At 44.2% G+C, this 21,557-nt stretch overlaps 1 protein-coding gene across 1 annotated transcript; it reads left to right on the plus strand.

Annotated features, from left to right (window-relative positions):
* The first annotated feature begins 17,502 nt into the window (after positions 1–17,502).
* LOC138353656 (prophage side tail fiber protein homolog StfR-like) lies at positions 17,503–18,258 on the plus strand. Its single transcript, XM_069306840.1, has one exon. The coding sequence runs from the start codon at positions 17,503–17,505 to the stop codon at positions 18,256–18,258; it is 756 nt and encodes a 251-aa protein (XP_069162941.1).
* Positions 18,259–21,557: the final 3,299 nt, after the last annotated feature.

Below are 21,557 nucleotides of genomic sequence, written 5' to 3' on the forward strand. Positions count from 1 at the left end.
CAAGCCTGAATGGTCCCCAGGACTATATGCGAATGAAAACTCACACCCCTTATTAGGCAAATCGGGACTTGCATAGTAGGCTGAGAAGTGAGTTCTGGCTACTAGGTACGACATATATATGTATATATATATATATATATATATATATATATATATATATATATATATATATATATATATATATATATATATATATATATATATATATATATATATATATATGTCGTACCTAGTAGCCAGAACTCACTTCTCAGCCTACTATTCAAGGCCCGATTTGCCTAATAAGCCAAGTTTTCCTGAATTAATATATTTACTATAATTTTTTTCTTATGAAATGATAAAGCAACCCTTTTCTCTATGTATGAGGTCAATTTTTTTTTATTGGAGTTAAAATTAACGTAGATATATGACCGAACCTAACCAACCCTACCTAACCTAACCTAACCTATATTTATAGGTAAGGTTAGGTTAGGTAGCCAAAAAAAGCTAGGTTAGGTTAGGTTAGGTAGGTTAGGTAGACGAAAAAACATTAATTCATGAAAACTTGGCTTATTAGGCAAATCGGGTCTTGAATAATAGGCTGAGAAGTGCGTTCTTTGAGTCGTGGGGTTAAGATTGTAGATGAATATGTTCCTCGTTTTTTCCCTGCTCAAAGAAGCAGCGAAACAACTAAAAAATCTGAAAGACGTAACAATAAGAAAAGCCGACAAAACAGCAGCATATGTATTGATTCCTACCCATGAATACATGAACAAAATTAGCGACATCCTAAGTGACGACTCCAAATTTCAACGAATTACGAGGAACCCCGTAGAAGACCTTAAGCGGAAAGTAAACAAAACAATTACAGCAATCAACGCAAAGAAAGGTAGTGTGCATTTCAATAAACTTCAAGGCGACTATGGCTTAGGATATGCCTACGGCAATGTTAAGACGCATAAACCAGGTAACCCACTACGCCCTATAATCAGCCAAATACCAACCCCAACTTATCACCTGGCAAAGAAACTCAATGAACTCCTAACTCCATACACTCCAAGTAAGTTTAGTCTACAATCATCAGCAGATTTCCTAGAATTGATCAAATCTACCCAGCCCGATGGAATCATCGCTTCCCTGGACGTTGAATCCCTTTTTACCAACGTCCCAGTCGACACAACCATAGGAATGATACTGGACAGAGTATACAGAGACGAGAGCACCCCCAAATTAGACATACCTGAGCCACACTTGAAATGTCTTCTCGAAGCATGTACAAAGGAAGCCCCTTTCATCAGTCCACAAGGAGACATGTATTTACAAATAGACGGAGTAGCAATGGGCTCCCCCTTAGGAGTTTTATTTGCTAATTTTTATATGGGAACCATCGAAGATAGGGTCTTCAGTAGCAGACAAAAACCAACTGTATACTGCCGTTATGTAGATGACATATTCGTAATAGTAAAAGACTCAGATGAACTAATTGACCTAAAAAGACACCTAGAGAGAGAGTCAGTACTCCGATTTACACATGAAAATAGTGAAAATAACAGTCTGCCATTCTTGGATGTACTAATAACAAAAACAGGAACCTCTTTAAGCACCAACGTATATACCAAGCCCACCAACATAGGATTATGCCTGAACGGTAGAAGTGAGTGCCCCCAAAGATACAAAGCCAGTGTTCTCAATGCTTATATTCGTCGAGCGCTTACCCACTGCTCTGAATGGAGCAACGTGAGTAGAGAGTTTGAAAGAGTAACTCAGGTATTGGTGAACAACGGATATAGCAACGCGGAAATAAACGCTGCTATAAGAAGACACTTGGACCGTTGGTATAATTCAGAACCTAGAACAGAAACCACAACACCCCCAATAAAATTATATTACAAATCAACCATGCACAGTGAACATATAAAAGAGGAAAGAATAATGAAAGAAATAATCCGTAAAGGAGTAAAAAGCACTACTCCTAACCAAAACATAAACCTGATAATATTCTACAAAACCAAGAAGACTTCCGAACTCCTTATCAAAAACAGCCCGAAGCCGACGGAGAACCCTCTACAGCAGTCAAGCGTTGTATACATGTACACTTGCCCCCACGAAGGATGTAACCTTCAATGTAAGTACATAGGTATGACGTCGACCAAACTGACGAGGCGTTTGACATGCCATCTTCAATCTGGTGCCCCTAGGAATCACATGAGACAAGCCCATGACATTACTCTAACAAGAGAAATGTTGAACAAGAATACTTGCATAATAGACAAAACCCAAGATTCAAGAAGATTACAAATTCTTGAGGCAATTCACATAAGAATAGAGCGACCTACCATGAACACCCAAATCACGGAACTATTTACTCTACCCACCATGAGAGTAAGGACAAGACAAGAATATATCGATGCCAACACAGAAGACAATGTCCAACATAACAGGCCAATTACACTGGATTAATCTTTGTGTTTAGATAGGAGATGCCTCGTATGGGCCAATAAGCCTTCTGCAGCCCCTATGTTTATCCCTTATGTATCCCCCCATGTTTTCACCTTCATTGTATTATCACCTGACCTAATGCGGGTATAAAATCAACTAGTATTGTAAGATCTGTTCACTTGAGAATGAACCATGGAGGTTCGAAACGTCGTGCAAATTATACAAATAAGTGTAATACACTCTATAGTAAATCACTTCTTTTCTTCACCTTAAAAGTACGAAAATGAGTTTTGGAGAACTCCTATTTCAATTAAGCCCTGATGCTAAGAAAATAGTTAGAGGGATAGAAGCCCTAAACCAGAAAATAATAAATACAGAATATGCGGTCATATTCAATGAAACATGTTTGAAAGAAAACCTGCTGCCAGTATACACCAATATATATATATATATATATATATATATATATATATATATATATATATATATATATATATATATATATATATATATATATATATAACTGAATATATATATATATATATATATATATATATATATATATATATATATATATATATATGTATATATATATATATTTTTTTTTTATTAATTTATTAGGTACATCTACATTTGTGTAGCTACCCTAGACTATATGTCGGGGAGTACAGTCTCAAAAAGCTATCTATGTGATGGTAAAATCCCCATCACACAGGATGGTTAGTCATACAGAGGCATGTGATGGGCAGTCTGCACTGACAGACTCCGGGTGCATTATGAGGATATCATCAACACAAGAGTGAATAAGGCAGCAATGGTAATAGAAGTCCCCATCTCACAGGATGGTTAGTCATACAGGGCCATATGTTCAGTAGCCTGCACTGGCAAATTTTGGGTGCAATATGAGGATATCTTCATGAACACGAGAGTGAACGAAGTAATTGCAAAGCGGTGGTGGAAAGGGGAGAGAGTGGTTGCAAGGGGAGAAAGTGGTTGAAAGGGGAGACGGTAGTTGCAAGGGGAGAGGGTGGTTACAAGGGGAATGGTTTGTTGCAAGGGGAAGAGGGTGGTTGCATGGAGAGAGGGTGGTTGCAAGGGAAAAGGGTTGTTGCAAGGGGAGAGGATGGTTGCAAGGGGAGAGGGTGTTTGCAAGGGGAGAGGGTGTTTGCAAGGGGAGAGGATGGTTGCAAGGGGAGAGGGTGTTTGCAAGGGGAGAGGGTGTTTGCAAGGGGATAGGGTTGTTGCAAGGGGAGAGGATGGTTGCATGGCGAGAGGGTCGGTGTAAGGGGAGATGGGGGTTGCAAGGAGAGAGGGTTGTTGCAAGGAGAGAGGGTTGTTGCAAGGGGAGAGGGTGGTTGCATGAGGAGAGGTTGGTTGCATGGGGAGAGGGTGGTTGCATGGATAGAGGGTGGTTGAAAGGGGAGAGGGTGGATGCATAGGGAGAGGGTAGTTGAATGGGGAGATGGTGGTTACAAAGGGAAAGGGGTTGTTGCAAGGGGAAAGGGAGGTTGCAAGGGGAGATGTTGGTTGCAAGGGGAGAGGGTGGTTGGAAGGGGAGAGGGTGGTTGCAAGGGGAGAGGGTGGTTGCTTTGGAAGAGGGTGGTTGCAAGGGGAGAGGGTGGTTGGAAGGGGAGAGGGTGGTTGCTTTGGAAGAGGGTGGTTGCAAGGGGAGAGGGTGGTTGCTTTGGAAGAGGGTGGTTGCAAGGGGAGAGGGTGGTTGTGGGACATTTGGGGCTTGACTCTAATTATTTAAATATTAATGTAATGAAAATCAATTGCGAAGGACCACCCGCTTTTATAGTAAAGAGGTAAACTAAGAAAATATGATCATTAGAAAATTCCTAGATGAACCAGTATCTATGGATAAAATACTAGAGAATATGATCACTGAAATAATTAATGGGCTGTATAATTTAAAGAATCAAAGCCTCAAACACCTACATTGGGGGGTGTATTACTGGAACTCAATACGTCCAGGAACTAGTGTGGTTCGTTCACCAGTCCAATGTATAATAATCTAATCCTATGAATATTTATAGAGTCATTATCTTTATTATCAATGAGAACATAGGTTACGAACATAAAAGGGAATAATTATAATAAACACATGTTAATCCAATGAACAGAGTTCTGCATGTAAAGGAATACAGATAATAAAAATCAAGGAATACGAAATAAGTCTTAGCTTAAAGACGATTTCCAAAAAGTTAGTTACGACTCATCCTCTGATTCTCCTGGACTCGTCATGGAACACTGGGAGTTGATTAACATGGGAAATGACAGCTCGGAGAATTCTTCACACACGCTGTAAGTCAAATTGTATTCAGTAGTAACAGATTAAACTACTAAATATCTATGTTCAAGAAATTGAGATTAATAATAAGAGGAAATAATGACGTAGTTTTTTATTGTCGCACGGCGTCACGACAAGCTACCCAGCTATAAACCCACCCCCTATATGATGCATCAAATAAGGATCAAGGTACTTAGCTAATATGGGCACTGTGTAAGTTAAGGCTTGCCGAAGTTCGCGTCCTAGGTTCCCGTCCAGCCTATCCTAGATACTGACGCGCTTCACTGGCCGGTCACGTGATATTACATAGAACCAAATTTAACAGGTTCTGGCTGAATATCAAATTAATCTCTTGACCATTCGACTTGTTATGTAAATGACACTGACACCAGTAAAGTTTAATGTCTGCAAAGGTTCTTCACATCTCACAGTGGCGACTTTCTTCTAGAGATCTTGATGGCGTCTACCCTGGTGGCTGGGGTAATGGCGTCTCGTCGTGAGCGCGTTGCCTCGTGTACTGGCGTCTCCTCCGCCCCGCTCCGCATCCCGCATTTGTTACTCAAATTATTTATTGCGTATATTATCATTCCTCGCAGTTGTGATTGAAATGCTCGGATAAGGACGGGTTTATTATTTGGAGGAGTTAAATATTATTATTTGCCCGTTTTATGATAGTAAACGAACAATGGAGATGAATTAAAGTCTCTCCAGGGCATTCACGCGTGACGTTAATTTTATTACTAGATAACAGTTATAACTATAAACGCTCTATTTGGCTTTAGTTGGAGATCAGTTTATCTGTAATTAATTATCACACAGAACACCGTTGTTTATAGAGAATCAAATTCAATTCTCAGACACACTGGATATAAATGTGTTTATTACAATGGAATCTGACGCAATACTGGCGTCGGGTGACGTAAGAATTCTAGCCTTATTGTACAGATGTAATTATTAGTACATGTGAACTCTATGCTTGGTTAATTTTAATCACTACAATGATTAGTAGAATTAGTAATAATTAATGAGAATACAACAGTGTTGTATTTAGTGTTGGAAATTTCCAACATAACTCCGGGGGGAGGATTCTAGGGTCGTAATGTAATGTGGAGTACTGACACCTATCCCGAAGTTGAGATTAATATTAGTATATTAGTATGTTAGTATGTTAGTACACACATAACGAATGTCCCGTATTTGTCAAGGACATACAAGAAACTTAAGTCTTGCTGATTTTCATGTTAAATGGAACACGTTATTATGAATTACCTAAAGCTAATAATTAAGAAAGCCTACAATAACTCTGAGATGGTGTCGCTATGACATGTAATGTGTATGTTACAATTCTCTAAGTCTGCAAACTCTCAGGTACTCTAGATAAATAATGTTATTTATAGCCTACACAATAATTAAAGATTTAAATCACACAATTTAAACAACTGAGAATCTACTGTGATGAGAATGTCTTGGGTCATAGTGACTTGTAATGGTTTGTTACTTGACACCACACCACCGTATCATCATGGTTGCTTAAATTGGATGTAAAGTTATTTGCTCTTAGTTAAGAACTATAATAGGCTTGTAGTTTCCTTTTGCGTGGTTGAAGAACTGCTCTAGTGGAAACATGTATTAAATATTGAAACATTAGATGATTAAGTTATCGGTAATCAGGAACCCTCTAAAGCTCACAATAAACTCAACAACTAGGGTCGTAGTGACATGTAATGGTGTATTACGTAGCTGCTGAATCGTAGGTAAACTCAGAATAAGTTCCTAAGAACTGATAACAATATTGTATAAGTTGTACAGTAAAGTATTATTGGGTCATTTAAGATCAAGGAGACTATGACACTACAGTAAGGTCACTGTCTAGGGTCGCTGTGACTTGTAACTATTGAATTACTAGACAATAACATCACGCAGCATCATGATCACCCCAAAATCAAATGAGGAAATTGAATTTAATGTGCACTGCCGTGCAGTAGTCATTCTGACTGATGGTACAACTAATTTGCTAACTAGCTAAAATAATAGAAAAGTAGAGAACTGAAAAGTTTATTCATTAAAATCAAGGAAAATTCTGAGTCGACAGTGAGATTAGCAGCCTAGTCATTCTGACTTATGAGCTAATTGAATGGCAGCTCATAGGCTTGACACTGTAAACTTGTTAATACGAAATCAACCTTTACATGAAATTGAGTTTATTAAATCAGTCTCTATAAGTATAGTCAACTGCAATTAATGTTGAGTACAGATTAGGCTAGTACTCAGTTGACACTACTAAAGTCCCTAAACCTACCTAAATAAATGGTTTAAATTTCTAACCTATCTAAGTAAGGGACGAAGCTAATTGTGAGCAAAAATGTACTCGAATTAACATTGGGAGCTATATTGAGCTCATTAAACATGTTAATAAGGTGAGTTATAGTAAACTCCTCAACAGTGTTGACAGGGTGAGCTGCAGTGAGCTCGTTAACAGTTAACAGGGTGAGTTATATTGAACTCGTCAACAGTGTTGACAGGGTGAGCTACAGTGAGCTCGTTAACAGTGTTAACAGGGTGAGTTATATTGAACTCTTCAACAGTGTTGACAGGGTGAGCTACAGTGAGCTCGTTAACAGGGTGAGTTATATTAAACTCGTCAACAGTGTTGACAGGGTGAGCTACAGTGAGCTCGTTAACAGTGTTAACAGGGTGAGCTACAGTGAGCTCGAATTAACGAGGTGGAGTATTGCATCATTCAATTATCATGGCGAGCAGTGCTCGTGGCATGGGGAACATTAAAGCATTCGATTGTCATGGCGAGCAATATTGAGCTCGTATGCGCATGGGGAACAAGAAGCACTCAATTATTACGTTAATTCTAAGGTGAGCTATATTAAGCTCATGAAGCATGTTAATTAACAATGCTGATGTTTAACGATAATGCATTAAACAAAGAGAAACCTAAGATTGCTGGAGATTAAATTACTGCTACGATTAATCCTATTCAAGATAATTTGTAACATTTTCCCAACCAAAACGTTTCACGGGTTATTAGTTCTCTGTAAATTCACTTACGTATTGGTAAGTTTGCAAGTTTGTTCGTGCTGCGCTCCTACACTAATTAAGCAGAAACGAAAGAAAAACAACTCAAACAAATTGATGCAAGTATTTATCACTAACTCTTAGTGCAGAAAACATGGTATTAAGAAGGTTTTCTTGGCAAACCTTTAAGCGCAAGTATAGTGGACCAGTGGTCCTAGTGAATTTATAATTACAGAAGTTGCTTGAAGACTTCATAGTATTACTAAATTCAGGAAATGCCAGTGGCAATGAGTGCTAGATTCTCTAGCCTAACATTATCGATTACCTAGGGAGTACTAGATTCTCTAGCCCAACATTACAATTTACCTAGGTAGACTGAGTGTGGTCAATTACTACTTGTCGAGAATAATTCTAGGTCTGCAGTGGATTCAATGGCTTGATCGCTGTGACTTGTACTTGTTTGAGTACGGACCATTGGTTTTCACTGAGAGCTATGAAACATCTCGGCGAGTACTAATTGCACTACATTCAATCTGAGTTTATTACTCAGCTGTGTTTCTCCTTTTAGCTTGCTGCTGGAGAATTGATTTACTGCTGACTAATTTATTATTGTTGGCAGGCTTAGGCTTGTTCACATTCAGAACTTTACCAGTAAGTAAGTAGCCACCTGCAGATTGGAGCATATTCATTCCCAATCGTTTAACATATCCAGTTATGAACTGGCAATAGTAGTCGGCTCCTACTAGTACATCTACATTGTTAAGGCGGTCAGACGTTAACTTGTTGTCAGCCAAATTAATTTCACGTTCCTGCAGGAAGTGGGCTGTGTACCCCAGACCCTTAATGTTTAAGTCTAAAGGTATTTGATCTACAACAATGGCTTGGACAGCCTTGGCATGACTACCTAGTCGTACAAGCGGTTGAACTACTGAGTATTCATGGGTTCCTCGATTTATCATGAACCCTGACAAGTTTAATTTTACCTGTCCTATTGGTTGTAAATTAAGTGCCTCTGCTGCCCTTTGAGTAATGAAAGTTCTCTGGGAACCTTGGTCAAATAGTCCACGTGTGGTGATCTTGGCTCCTCTGTTCTTCACTTGAAGTTGGGCAGTAGGCAAAGCAGCATCCACTTGAGATGCTTGTGAAGTTACGCTGTACACATCTCGCACCTTGTAGCACTGTACTGGTGTAGATTCTCTACGTCCTATTCTAGGATTGACATAATTTGTCCTAACTAATTTGCACAGTGCAGCATGATGCTTGCCCCTTCTACACCTATTGCAGGTGTTCAGTGGGGTTTCACAGCTATTAACATTATGTGATTTGAGACACCTAGTACATTTGTGTAACTGTTTGAGTCGTCTGACTCTTGTGTCTCTATTAGGATAATTGGTACATTTGTACAGAGAATGTTTTTGATTGCAAAACAAGCACATTCCCCATCCTACAGCTCGTTTAGGGGTTACCGGTTTAGGCAAAACAGTAACTGTAGGTTGTGATGGTTTTGCTGCTTGCATTTGCTTGTTATTTATTCTCTTGTGAGTACTTGGTGTACTCTGGGGAACCATTAATAGGCTCTTGGGAGTGCTCTTTGGACTATTAGGTCTCTTAGGAGCACCTGTGGAGTTATTAGGAGTGCTCTTTGGACTATTAGGTCTCTTAGGAGCACCTGTGGGGCTCTTAGGCCTTACTGATGAATCAGTGTTTGACTGATTGTTATTACATTGATTATTAGCACCTTTGTTACCTAGTGACAGTGTCACTTTAGGAGTTTCAGGTAAGGAAACTGATGTAGGTACAGTTTTGGTGCATTCAGATTTAGCATTAATTGCCTGGTCTGCTGTATGATTGCTCATATTGCGCAAACCTGTAAATATATCCTGCATTGACAGGGTATTACCATTCTGGTATACATATAATTTATTAAGTGTGTCACCAGACAATTTTCTCTGGATGATAATTTTAGTCATCCACTCAGTAGTTGGGTGATCCACCTCTTTACTGAAAGAATTTATCAGTGACTCAAGCTGGAAACTAAAGGCTTGTAAAGAGTCAACTGATTGTTCTGGTGAAGATAAATTTAATAATTGGTGCACAAGGTTTATAATAGTCTTCTCATTGTTAGCACTTACTTTAGAAGGCTGTTGTGAGCAATTGTGACCATTACTTGTGTTGCTTAAGGCTTCTTGTTTAGCCTCAGCTTTGATTACAGCTTCGACTGCTGCTGCAGCATTAGCTTTATCATTTTCTGGTTCAGATTCACTGATTATTGCAGCTTCACTTGTTTCATCTGCAGCTTCACTTGTTTCATCTGCAGTTTCACTTGTTTCATCTGCAGCTTCACTTGTTTCTCTGGGTTCTTGTGATAAGCTAGTTAATTCAGTAGCCTTATGTATTGAACTTATAGAATCCAGGGAACATTGAGAAGAGCTGTCTGAAATTTGATCAGACTCTGTAAACAAATCATCACGTGAAGTTGTATTAGATGAGAGGTTAGAAAATGAAGGTTGAACTTCAGTTGTTGATCCTGTGTAGTGATCAGTATTGATTTGAGGATTCTCCTCATCTTGAGGTAGCTCAAGTATTTCATCTGAGCTGGGTGCTTGCTTGGTTGTAGCTACGTCTTCTACAAAAATGTTCTATCCAATCAGGATCATTTTGTTTCGCAAGCACTCTTTTATAGTGATCTTACTTGTCTTGAATGGTATCTTCATATTCATCAAGATCAGATTCTATCAGACATAATTCGTCTGGGTCAGTATTACTGCTAAAGAGTTTGTCCTTATAAGCCTCGATTGTCTCCTTCACCTGGACATATTTTTCGTTAGCTGCCTCTGTGAAGAGGTTGAACTCAAAGAAGTCAATTGGGTTGTTTTCTAAACAGTTGTCGCATTCGTCAAGTCGTCTTGACAGGTACCTTTGGAGACCTCTCAGTATAATACTGATTCTCTTTAATATTTCAGGAGTATCCATTCTGGATGTAAATTTGAGCCTTATAAGGCTTATATAGCTACTTGTACAGCTATGGTGTCTGCTCCTTGATGTAGAGCAGGTATAATTATTGACAGCCTGATATTTCTTGAGGCTGGTTGTAAGTTACTTCATTTAGAGGTTAGCTACCTACCTAATAATAAGCAACTAAGATTTGAGTGGTACCTTGGTCTCACTACAGGTGTTCCTCAGCTTAGCTCTTCAAAATCAGCCTCGGTTGGGTAGTGGACTTACAGTAACACTCAAAGACATACATGGAAATATGCAATAAAATATAATTACACAATAAATGGTTAATCCCACCCTTGATAGGGTCAGCACAAAAATGAATAATATATGTGCCACTAACTAGCTCAAGCCTAGTCGTGAGAATTTCTACTTAAGAAACTACAACTATATTTAGTCTGTGCTTGTGCCAAATTCAACACAATCACAGCCTAAATTGCTACCTAATAAAGGTTGGCAAAGATTATATTGTGGTGCAATAATGTGCAAATAATTGTGCTTTGTTTTTGTTTTTTTTGGATTTTATATAATATACACTTGTATAATTATGTGTATAAGAAATTAAATGAACACAAGAGAATTAATTGTGTTTGACAAGTATTCTACTGCCGTAAATATTATCTAACTCCTGAATGTACTCCTAATTGTGGAATAAAATGTTATCAGGGTTAGTAATGATTAACTAGTATGAGATCAGTAATTTATATTAGTATACTGGATCCCTAAATGTTAATGATCCACTGACTTGAGTGAATCAGTAACTATAACATGGATTCAGGCTATAATGGACAGTCTGCTGATAGCCATATATTGAAACATTTGTATAGCCCAAATGGTTAACACATAATTGGTGTTAGTGATTAATATAAGGTTATGAGCTGTTGTTCCTGGTGACCTAAAGATTCTTACTTCAGTATGAAGTGTAGGCCTAAGTGTTGTGGGCAATAAACTGTCCCACGAGTGCTACCTTATACATAAGGTATAAGTAGCAATGAATTGGTGTTATTTAGGCTAACTTATGTGTTACGTTGTTAGTAGACACAATTAATTAAAAAGGTTAGTCTTGATTACATAACAAGGATTAGTTATTAATAATTAGTATTTATAATTATAATTTATGTTTATTCGGTTCGAAGAGGACCATAATGTGGGACATTTGGGGCTTGACTCTAATTATTTAAATATTAATGTAATGAAAATCAATTACGAAGGACCACCCGCTTTTATAGTAAAGAGGGAAACTAAGAAAATATGATCATTAGAAAATTCCTAGATGAACCAGTAACTATGGATAAAATACTAGAGAATATGATCACTGAAATAATTAATGGGCTGTATAATTAAATGAATCAAAGCCTCAAACACCTACATTGGGGGGGGGGGGTATTACTGGAACTCAATACGTCCAGGAACTAGTGTGGTTCGTTCACCAGTCCAATGTATAATAATCTAATCCTATGAATATTTATAGTCATTATCTTTATCATCAATGAGAACATAGGTTACGAACATAAAAGGGAATAATTATAATAAACACATGTTAATCCAATGAACAGAGTTCTGCATGTAAAGGAATACAGATAATAAAAATCCAGGAATACGAAAGAAGTCTTAGCTTAAAGACGATTTCCAAAAAGTTAGTTACGACTCATCCTCTGATTCTCCTGGACTCGTCATGGAACACTGGGAGTTGATTAACATGGGAAATGACAGCTCGGAGAATTCTTCACACACGCTGTAAATCAAATTGTATTCAGTAGTAACAGATTAAACTACTAAATATCTATGTTCAAGAAATTGAGATTAATAATAAGAGGAAATAATGACGTAGTTTTTTATTGTCGCACGGCGTCACGACAAGCTACCCAGCTATAAACCCACCCCCTATATGATGCATCAAATAAGGATCAAGGTACTTAGCTAATATGGGCACTGTGTAAGTTAAGGCTTGCCGAAGTTCGCGTCCTAGGTTCCGGTCCAGCCTATCCTAGATACTGACGCGCTTCACTGGCTGGTCACGTGGTATTACATAGAACCAAATTTAACAGGTTCTGGCCGAATATCAAATTAATCTCTTGACCATTCGACTTGTTATGTAAATGACACTGACACCAGTGAAGTTTAATGTCTGCAAAGGTTCTTCACACCTCACAGTGGCGACTTTCTTCTAGAGATCTTGATGGCGTCTACCCTGGTGGCTGGGGTAATGGCGTCTCGTCGTGAGCGCGTTGCCTCGTGTACTGGCGTCTCCTCCGCCCCGCTCCGCGTCCCGCATTTGTTACTCAAATTATTTATTGCGGATATTATCATTCCTCGCAGTTGTGATAGAAATGCTCGGATAAGGACGGGTTTATTATTTGGAGGAGTTAAATATTATTATTTGCCCGTTTTATGATAGTAAACGAACAATGGAGATGAATTAAAGTCTCTCCAGGGCATTCACGCGTGTTGTTAATTTTATTACTAGATAACAGTTATAACTATAAACGCTCTATTTGGCTTTAGTTGGAGATCAGTTTATCTGTAATTAATTATCACACAGAATACCGTTGTTTATAGAGAATCAAATTCAATTCTCAGACACACTGGATATAAATGTGTTTATTACAATGGAATCTGACGCAATACTGGCGTCGCGTGACGTAAGAATTCTAGCCTTATTGTACAGATGTAATTATTAGTACATGTGAACTCTATGCTTGGTTAATTTTAATCACTACAATGATTAGTAGAATTAGTAATAATTAATGAGAATACAACAGTGTTGTATTTAGTGTTGGAAATTTCCAACAGTGGTTGGAAGGGGAGATGTTGGTTGCAAGGGGAGTGGGTGGTTGGAAGGGGAGAGGGTGGTTGCAAGGGAAGAGGGTGGTTGCAAGGGGAGAGGGTGGTTGCAAGGGGAGAGGGTGGTTGCAAGGTGAGAGGGTGGTTGCAAGGGGAGATGTTGGTTGCAAGGGGAGTGGGTGGTTGCAGGAGGATATGGTGATTGCATGGGGAAGAGAGTGGTTACAAGGAGAATGAGTGGTTGCAAGGGGATTTATATATATATATATATATATATATATATATATATATATATATATATATATATATATATATATATATATATACAACCACAGAAGGAACCACACACACACCCAGCACAGCCCCCCCGAGGATGCCCACCAGAGGATCTAGGATGAAAACAGAAGACCACTCACCCAAAAGCAACCCCACGCACATACCCACCCGTGAACCAACCACGAAACTCGCTCGGAAACGCACGCTGCACCCACCACCACGTGAACCGCAAACGACCCCTCAAAAAACCCAAAAGCCTAGCAACCCAATAACCCTCCCTCCGACCCACCCACACACAATACACAAAGTCAGCAACAAGAAGACAAAGCGTATTTCGAACACGGCACGACCTCCGTGGAAAGGACAAAAACAAAAACCTCAAAAGGTCACCCCGACACCCAGGCCCACAAATCCCAACCAACACGTCCCAAAACCAATCAATCAAACCCCGCAACCGCCCGCAAAAATAAAAAACATGCAACTGTGTCTCAGGGAGACCACAGTGCACACACGCATCAGAGGCACGCAAACCCAGCATGCACAACCGTGCATTAGTCGCCAACGACAAATGCAAGAGCCGAAACAACAATTCCCGCTGTTGCGGAGCCAGAAACCGAGCCCCCAGCGCCGCCCACACATCCTCCCAATCCCAACACGGGAACAAACCCTCCACCCGCGGTGGAACACGACGAAACAAAACCCGATACACTGCCTTGACCGACAAGGACAGGAACCCCGGACAACGGCAGACTTCCCGAAGAATCGCCACCGCCCAAGAGTAAACCGTGGGGTTACAGACCGCCGCCTCCCGACAAACACCAAAATCCACCAAATAGCTAAACCGAACAGAGCAATAATAAATACACAAACCATTGAGCCCCCCCACCCAACTCAAATCCCTGACACAACGAGACCCAAAAAAGTGCCCGAGCCCTCGAGAACACATCAGGAATGCCCACCCCACCCTCCCGCACAGCCAACACCAACGTCGACCGGCGAACTGGGTGGTAACGACCACACCACACATAACGATAAACCTGGCGTTCCAACTCGAAAGCCAGCTTACGATCCAGGGGGAAGCACCGAGCCACGAACCAGATCCGGGACAAAACTTTGCAATTCACAAGCAGCGCCCGCTGATAAAGCGTCAACGGGCGCACAGCCAGCAACCCAATCGCAACACCGACACTCCGGGAAACCATTTCCCAATTGCAAGCCAAGGACCGCTCATAGGAAGCGAACCAGGTAAGCCCCAAAACCCGCATAGAAGCGACAACCGGAAACCATGACCCCACCCACACACGGCGAGAGGACCACCCACCAAGACCCATAAGACCGGATTTCGCACGGTTTACCTGCGCCCCAGTGGCCAACTCAAACCTCTCAACCACAACCTGGACCGCCCCAACCGACCCCTCCGAGGCCACGAACAGGACGGTATCATCTGCATAACCGCAGATAGGCAACCGAAGACCTGACGGCAAACGGGGGGGGGGGGGGGAAAGACGATCAACCGGCATTCCTTGATCGCCCGAAAAAAAGGCTCCTGAAAGACGATATACAGGGGCATCGAAAGCGGACAACTCTGCCGCACCGAGCGACGCACAGGGAAAGAATCACTCAAAAACCCATTTACACAGACCCGACTACAACATTGAGCGTACAACATGAGCACCCAACGAACAAACAAGGGCGGAAATCCCAGCCTCCCCAACACGCGAAACACAAAATCGAGCAACACACGGTCGAAAGCCTTCGACCAATCCAGACAAATCATCGCTGTCGACAAGCGAGAGTCGGACACGTACAAGAGCACATCTTGAAACAATGCATTGCAATGCAACAAGGAACGACCCGGAACACCACAAAACTGCTCCACAGAGACAACAGACGCCACAACACTGCGACACCGACCAGCCAAGACCTTAGACAGGATCTTGTAGTTTACATTCAACAAAGTAATGGGCCGCCAGTTTGAGAAGAACCGTAAATCGCCCGACTTCGGGAGAAGCCGCACAATCCCAACGCACTGAGACATAGGCAGAACACACTCCCGAAGACAAGTCCGGACCACCTCCAGCAGAACATCCCCCAACACATCCCAAAAGGCGACATAGAACTCAATAGGAAGACCATCCGAACCCGGCACCTTCCCGGAACGAAACGACCGCACCACCACAAGCAGCTCCGCCAAGGAGACCTCTTTCACCAGAGCAGCACACTCCGCAACCGACAACCCAGGAAGGCACCGACCCAAGAAATCCTCCGCAAGCGCGGCGTCCCCAGCCACTTCCGCATACAGCGCAGCCAACTCCTGCCGAACATAGTGCAACACCCCACCAGTGTCCGAAACAACCGTCCCAACTGGCCGTTGCAAGGCCGTAAAAAGAACAGAGTCCCGTGCGGCCTGTACCTCACTTAAAAGAAACGGAGAAATCCGTTCTCCGTCTACCCTCTTAATTACACGAGCCCTCACACACACACCCTCTGCCCACTCACTCCGCAACCCGCATATCTTGCAGTCCACAATCTCATCAAAACAATCAACACCAGCATCGTACCTTACATACAACCTCGACAGCTGCGCCTGCAACAACCGCAGCAACCCAAAGCGACCAGCAGCCTCGCGTTTAGCAACCACACGAAAAAACAAACGACACTGCACTTTACACCACTCCAAGACAGACAGAAACTCACAACGCCGGGCCCGAATCCCGACCCACCAACACCGAAACTGACGACAAACACGTGGAGAACGCAACAACCCACAGTTTAGCTTCCACCACCCCGCACCGACCCGCACCTGACCACCTGGATCCCAGAAACCGCAGGAACGCACCACCTCCTGCAGCGCACCCGAGACATTCTGCAGACGAGCGCTACAACAATCCCGTGCACTCGTCACACAATTGAAGTCCCCTCCAAAAATCATGCCCCGCGTATCATGGCGCAAGAAAGGGAGAAGCCCCACCCGAAAAAACTCCTCCCTCTCCCGACGACGCGCCACACCCGAGGGGGCGTACACCATCAAGAACGAAATGACGACCCCCCAAAAACTTAACCCGCACAAATAACACCCGCCCATCCTCGTCCAACTCCGTGTGAAGCACGGAGAAGGAGGTCCTATGAGAGAATAACATAAGGGTCCCCCCGAAAGGCGTCCTCGGCGGGTTGAGCACCACATGATAATGCACGCTCAGACACTGCAACACAGACACATCATGCACATTATGCTCCTGTATGAGAGCTACATCCACACGTTGCTCCTGCAAAACATCCAACAGGCCCAACTGGACCCCAAGAGCAATCAAACCCCGAACATTCAAGGACGCACAAACAATGGAGGGCGCCATCGGGACAACCTCAGGACACCCCTAACCTGTCGCGACACACAGGCCGCACATCATCCTGGACCCCAGGGCTATCACAGTGAACACCGCCAGTCGCTGTACCCAGCCTCACAGATGAGCCCCCTGCCGGATCCGCAGAGCCCCCACCAACCGGAACAAGGGCCGAAGCCCCCCGACAGTTATCTTTAGACAACACGACCACCAGGTCCCGGTCACCGCGATGAGCCACCCACCCAGGGGTGCCACCATCAGGAGTCGCAGCTGCCGTCACTGGAGGCACCACAGAAGAAACCTCCCCGATGTCCTCGCCCGCAACCTCCATCGCAACACCGCCCTCTGCCCACAACCGACGAGGCGATGTATTCTGAGCCGAACGACGGCGCTTCACATGAGGCTGCTGATCCTCGGTACAACGACCCCCAGCAAGGGGTGCTCCAGAAGAACCCGACGTGGGCGGGCCCAAAGCCGAGGCAGGACGGACACACAAAGCAGCAACCTCCACAGCATGGGGCCACAGCTTACCACCACGCCCGGAGACCGGAGCAGGCCCAGAAAGCGGGAGAGCACACTCCAGCTCACAGGGGGGCATCCACCACGGACGCCGAGGCAAGCGCAGCTGATGAACCACTGGACGAGGCGACCTTCGCAGACGAAAAGGGAGTCGACGCAGAGTCAGAGGGCAGGGAGGAGGACTCACACCCCACCACCCCAGCATCCCCGGGCAGCAGACAATCTTCAGCAGGGGAAGCAGGCACCACACCAACAGCAGCAGCCGAGGACCGCACAGAAGCCTCCGGCTGCAGATGCACCTCCGCCACCACCGAACGAGGAACCCCCGAGGCAGGAGCTCCCGCTCCCACAGAGCACACCGGGGAAGCAGACGTACTATGTCCCGATCAAACAGGGACAGAGGGAGCACTTGCCGAACCCGCCGCAGGAACCACCCCAGGCACCTCGCCAGGCCGAGAAGGCGACGAGAAAGCCCCCCGCGTCTCCAAAGGGGGGAAGTCACCCTCCAAGAAAACGGAGGGAGCCTCAGCTCGAGGAGCATCACAGCTCGCCGCCACATGGCCCTCAGCACCACACCGGAAACAAATGCGAGTCTGGCCCTGATAAAATACTCTGAGCGAGAGCCCCCGATACAGAAAACGAGACAGTACCGGTGACGTAATCTTCATACCTAGTGTACGAATGCCTGTACGCAGCCCGCTCAGCCAACCTGTACGCAGATGGTTGAAGCGATGAAACTGCACCACTCCATACTTCTCAAACACAATCCGCAGCTCAACCTCAGATAACGTCACCGGTACACCATGCACACTCACGTACTGCACGGCCCCCCAGGGATCCGAAATGGCCACAGACGCAGCCGTGGCCATTTCCGAGTGGAACCGAGTGGCCGGCCCAACGCGCCACAAAATCCTTGTACAGCGAGCTCCTGCAGAAGGTCATCGCCACCCGCGTAGGGGAAAGCTTTTCCAGCCCTATAAAATCCTGGACATCCACTTGAAGCACATCGACGACAGCAACTTCCACAAGCGCCCAGTCCACATCCCCTGAGAAGTCAAGGCACGCCGTATCCACCCGCCTTACACGGGACACACTACCAACCACCATACCTCCAGCCGGGCCCTCCGGCCAGCGGGCGCACCACACCACGATCCACACCCGCCTCCACTCAGCACCAGGCGACAACTGGCAGGTCAAACGAGCACGTCTTGGCCCTCTGGTGGCCAGTGAGCGAATCCCTCAAGGGGAAAAAGTGGTTGCAAGGGGAGATAGTTGATGCAAGGGGAGAGGGTAGTTGCATGGGTAGAGAGTGGTTGCAAGGTGAGAGATCTGCCCAGCTGTTGTAATGTGTGTGAACGAGTGCACAAGCCTCCGTTGACTCTCCTGAGTGCACGAGAGTGCGTGCACCAAGTCGAGGCTGATTAATAAGAAACTCAGTGATGCCTTGTTGGGATGTCTTTGACAGCTCCGGTCAATGGGATCCCATTGCTGCCACGATGGCCGTCGTCGTTGTCACCATTCAGTAGTTGGTGACGTAGGATGAACAAACTATGAGCTAGTTAACTCTATTGGATGACAAATCCAGAAATAGAGTCTAGTGGTACATTGGAGAGCTGCGGTTAAGACAAGAACTATGGTAACAGGGGGGTACCCTTGTTGGTCTTGGCCTCTTCCGTGACGCAGTCATGACGTCACGGGATCACGCCACCCAGCGGAACTGCTCGTGATTGGCTAAGCTTAGTGCCTGGAGCCTGATTGTTATTTTTTTGCTCAGAACAAGGTCGGGGTGTGAGCCACGGCCTGGAGCAGGCCGCCTCATGCCTTCCCCCTCATTCTGAAGTTGTCGCTTGCATTAGGTAGACTTTTTTTTTTTTTTTTTTAAAGAATACACAATGTACAAAATAGACACCCGCCGAAAGAACAAGTCATGAACATACACAGGACAAATATAAAAAAGGAAGTAAACACGGATACACAAAACATACTCAACAAAAACCAAGAAAGAAAACACATGATACAAGGCACAAAAAGAGAAAGCCCAGAAACGGGCACAGTATTGTAGAGGGAACCACATTCAAAGTGCCCGCCAAGGATACATTTTACAGTATAGGCAGGGCTGTGCCCTGATTGGTGGACGGCGACGGCGCACAGCCTACCCGCGCGGCAGCCCGCGCAGGCCGAGTGGGGCAGATTTGAACTGCATGTGACCCAGCGCGGACGACGCCTACCCGGCACCACTGGCACTTAGGATATGTGCCCATAGGACCCCTAAAGAGGCATTGACTCCCTCTGTCCTACCCTTCCTGAGGAGCCTAGACTTGCTCCACCTGCCCTACCAGCCCTACCTCTCCCTACGACGACAGTGCAAGGTGAAATATTACTGTACTATTGTTGTAACACGTGGGTCACCTCTACATTGGCGCAGTGAGTAAACGTTCCCACGCGGTGAACAAGAGGACCTCGCCAAGATATCTGCATCATCGTTCTGCCGACTTCAGTCAAGACGTCTTAGATAGTGTTCAACGTTTCCAGTCTCGAATTACTGGCTTTGGTTGCACCATAGATGTTCTTCGGTTTGTTGTTCAATAGCGATGCCCAAGATATTTTAACCCCTGTTTTTTTTGTGCATATGTTTTATTCCACATCTCGTGCAATCCCCCAAGATTCTCCATAAGTTCCAGTTATCAGTGTTTTATACGGATTATTTCTCCGGATTTGTTGCATTTTATTGTCTTGTCCCCCAAGCACCGATTCCCGCGGTCCCCAAGTTCTTTGAAGAAGGGGAGACGAGTACCACCATTCACACGGAATACGGGCCACCGTTCATGAGCATACCCGACCTGTACTGTTTACGAATCCGCTCGCGGAGGATTTCAGGCTGTCGTTCCCGAGCGCATCCGTCTCCAGTGTGTTTACTACAGCGACGCTGGTCCCAGCTCTGCAGGGTGCTTGCTACAGGTCTGTTACTTTCTCATTTCTACTGTTAGCTAGACGTAACCTGTTCTAGGCTTTCTACAGAAGTAACGGCTCAAGGGGAAGAGATACATTAAGTGAGCCAGTGAGTTTGTGTTCATACCAGATTTAAGGTGGATGGTGATCCGCCCTGCACACAGTTCCACACGTTCACTTGAAAAAAGTGTTTTTGGGAACCCTCAGCCCAGTGCTTATGAAAATCAGGCACATTGCTTGTTAAAGTTCCTCAACGTGCCTGCCATATCAGATTTTCCAGTTTTGCAAGTGCAGTAAGTGCCCAGTTTTTGTCTAAGCCTCAAGTGATTTAGGTACCAATTAAGTGTGCAGTGTTTTATGTTGCTTGAAACCCACCTGGCCCCATCATTTACATTATTGACTGTGCAGTGCTTATTTTTCCTGATGGAACATTTATCCCTATCTCTGAACATTGGAACCTTAAGTGTGGCCATTGGTGTCTGTGTTTTTTTTGTTGTATACATGTGAGGTGCCTGGCCCCAGATCTAAGGCTTATTACCAGGTGTGGCACGATATATCGGAGCTTTAACTTTCGACACCAGCACAATGGCCCTAATCAAGATAAACTCTGCTTCGGCTGCTGAGCTGCAGCTGCTACCGGGTGTAGGAGATAAATTGGCCGCTCGCATTATCAAGTTTCGGCATCGCCACGTGATCACGGAGGACAACATTTATGATATCAACCGCCTTCGGGCCAAACCCGAGTTGTTGGCTGCTATATCGTTTGAGGTGGACCCGTCCCAACAGGGCCCCGGGCCCTCAGGTCAGGGGGCAGGAAGTCGTTCATCGTCCTCGTCCAGCGAAACGGGTACCCGCCATCCCTCTAGGGGTGCCGCCAGCAGCAGACAACGTGGACGCCGACCTCAGTCACCAGCTTACTCCAGGGCTAGTGGCCAGCAAGGTACTCGGCAGGG

This window comes from Procambarus clarkii, chromosome 59, assembly GCF_040958095.1.
Source record: "Procambarus clarkii isolate CNS0578487 chromosome 59, FALCON_Pclarkii_2.0, whole genome shotgun sequence".
Classification (NCBI taxonomy): domain Eukaryota; kingdom Metazoa; phylum Arthropoda; class Malacostraca; order Decapoda; family Cambaridae; genus Procambarus; species Procambarus clarkii.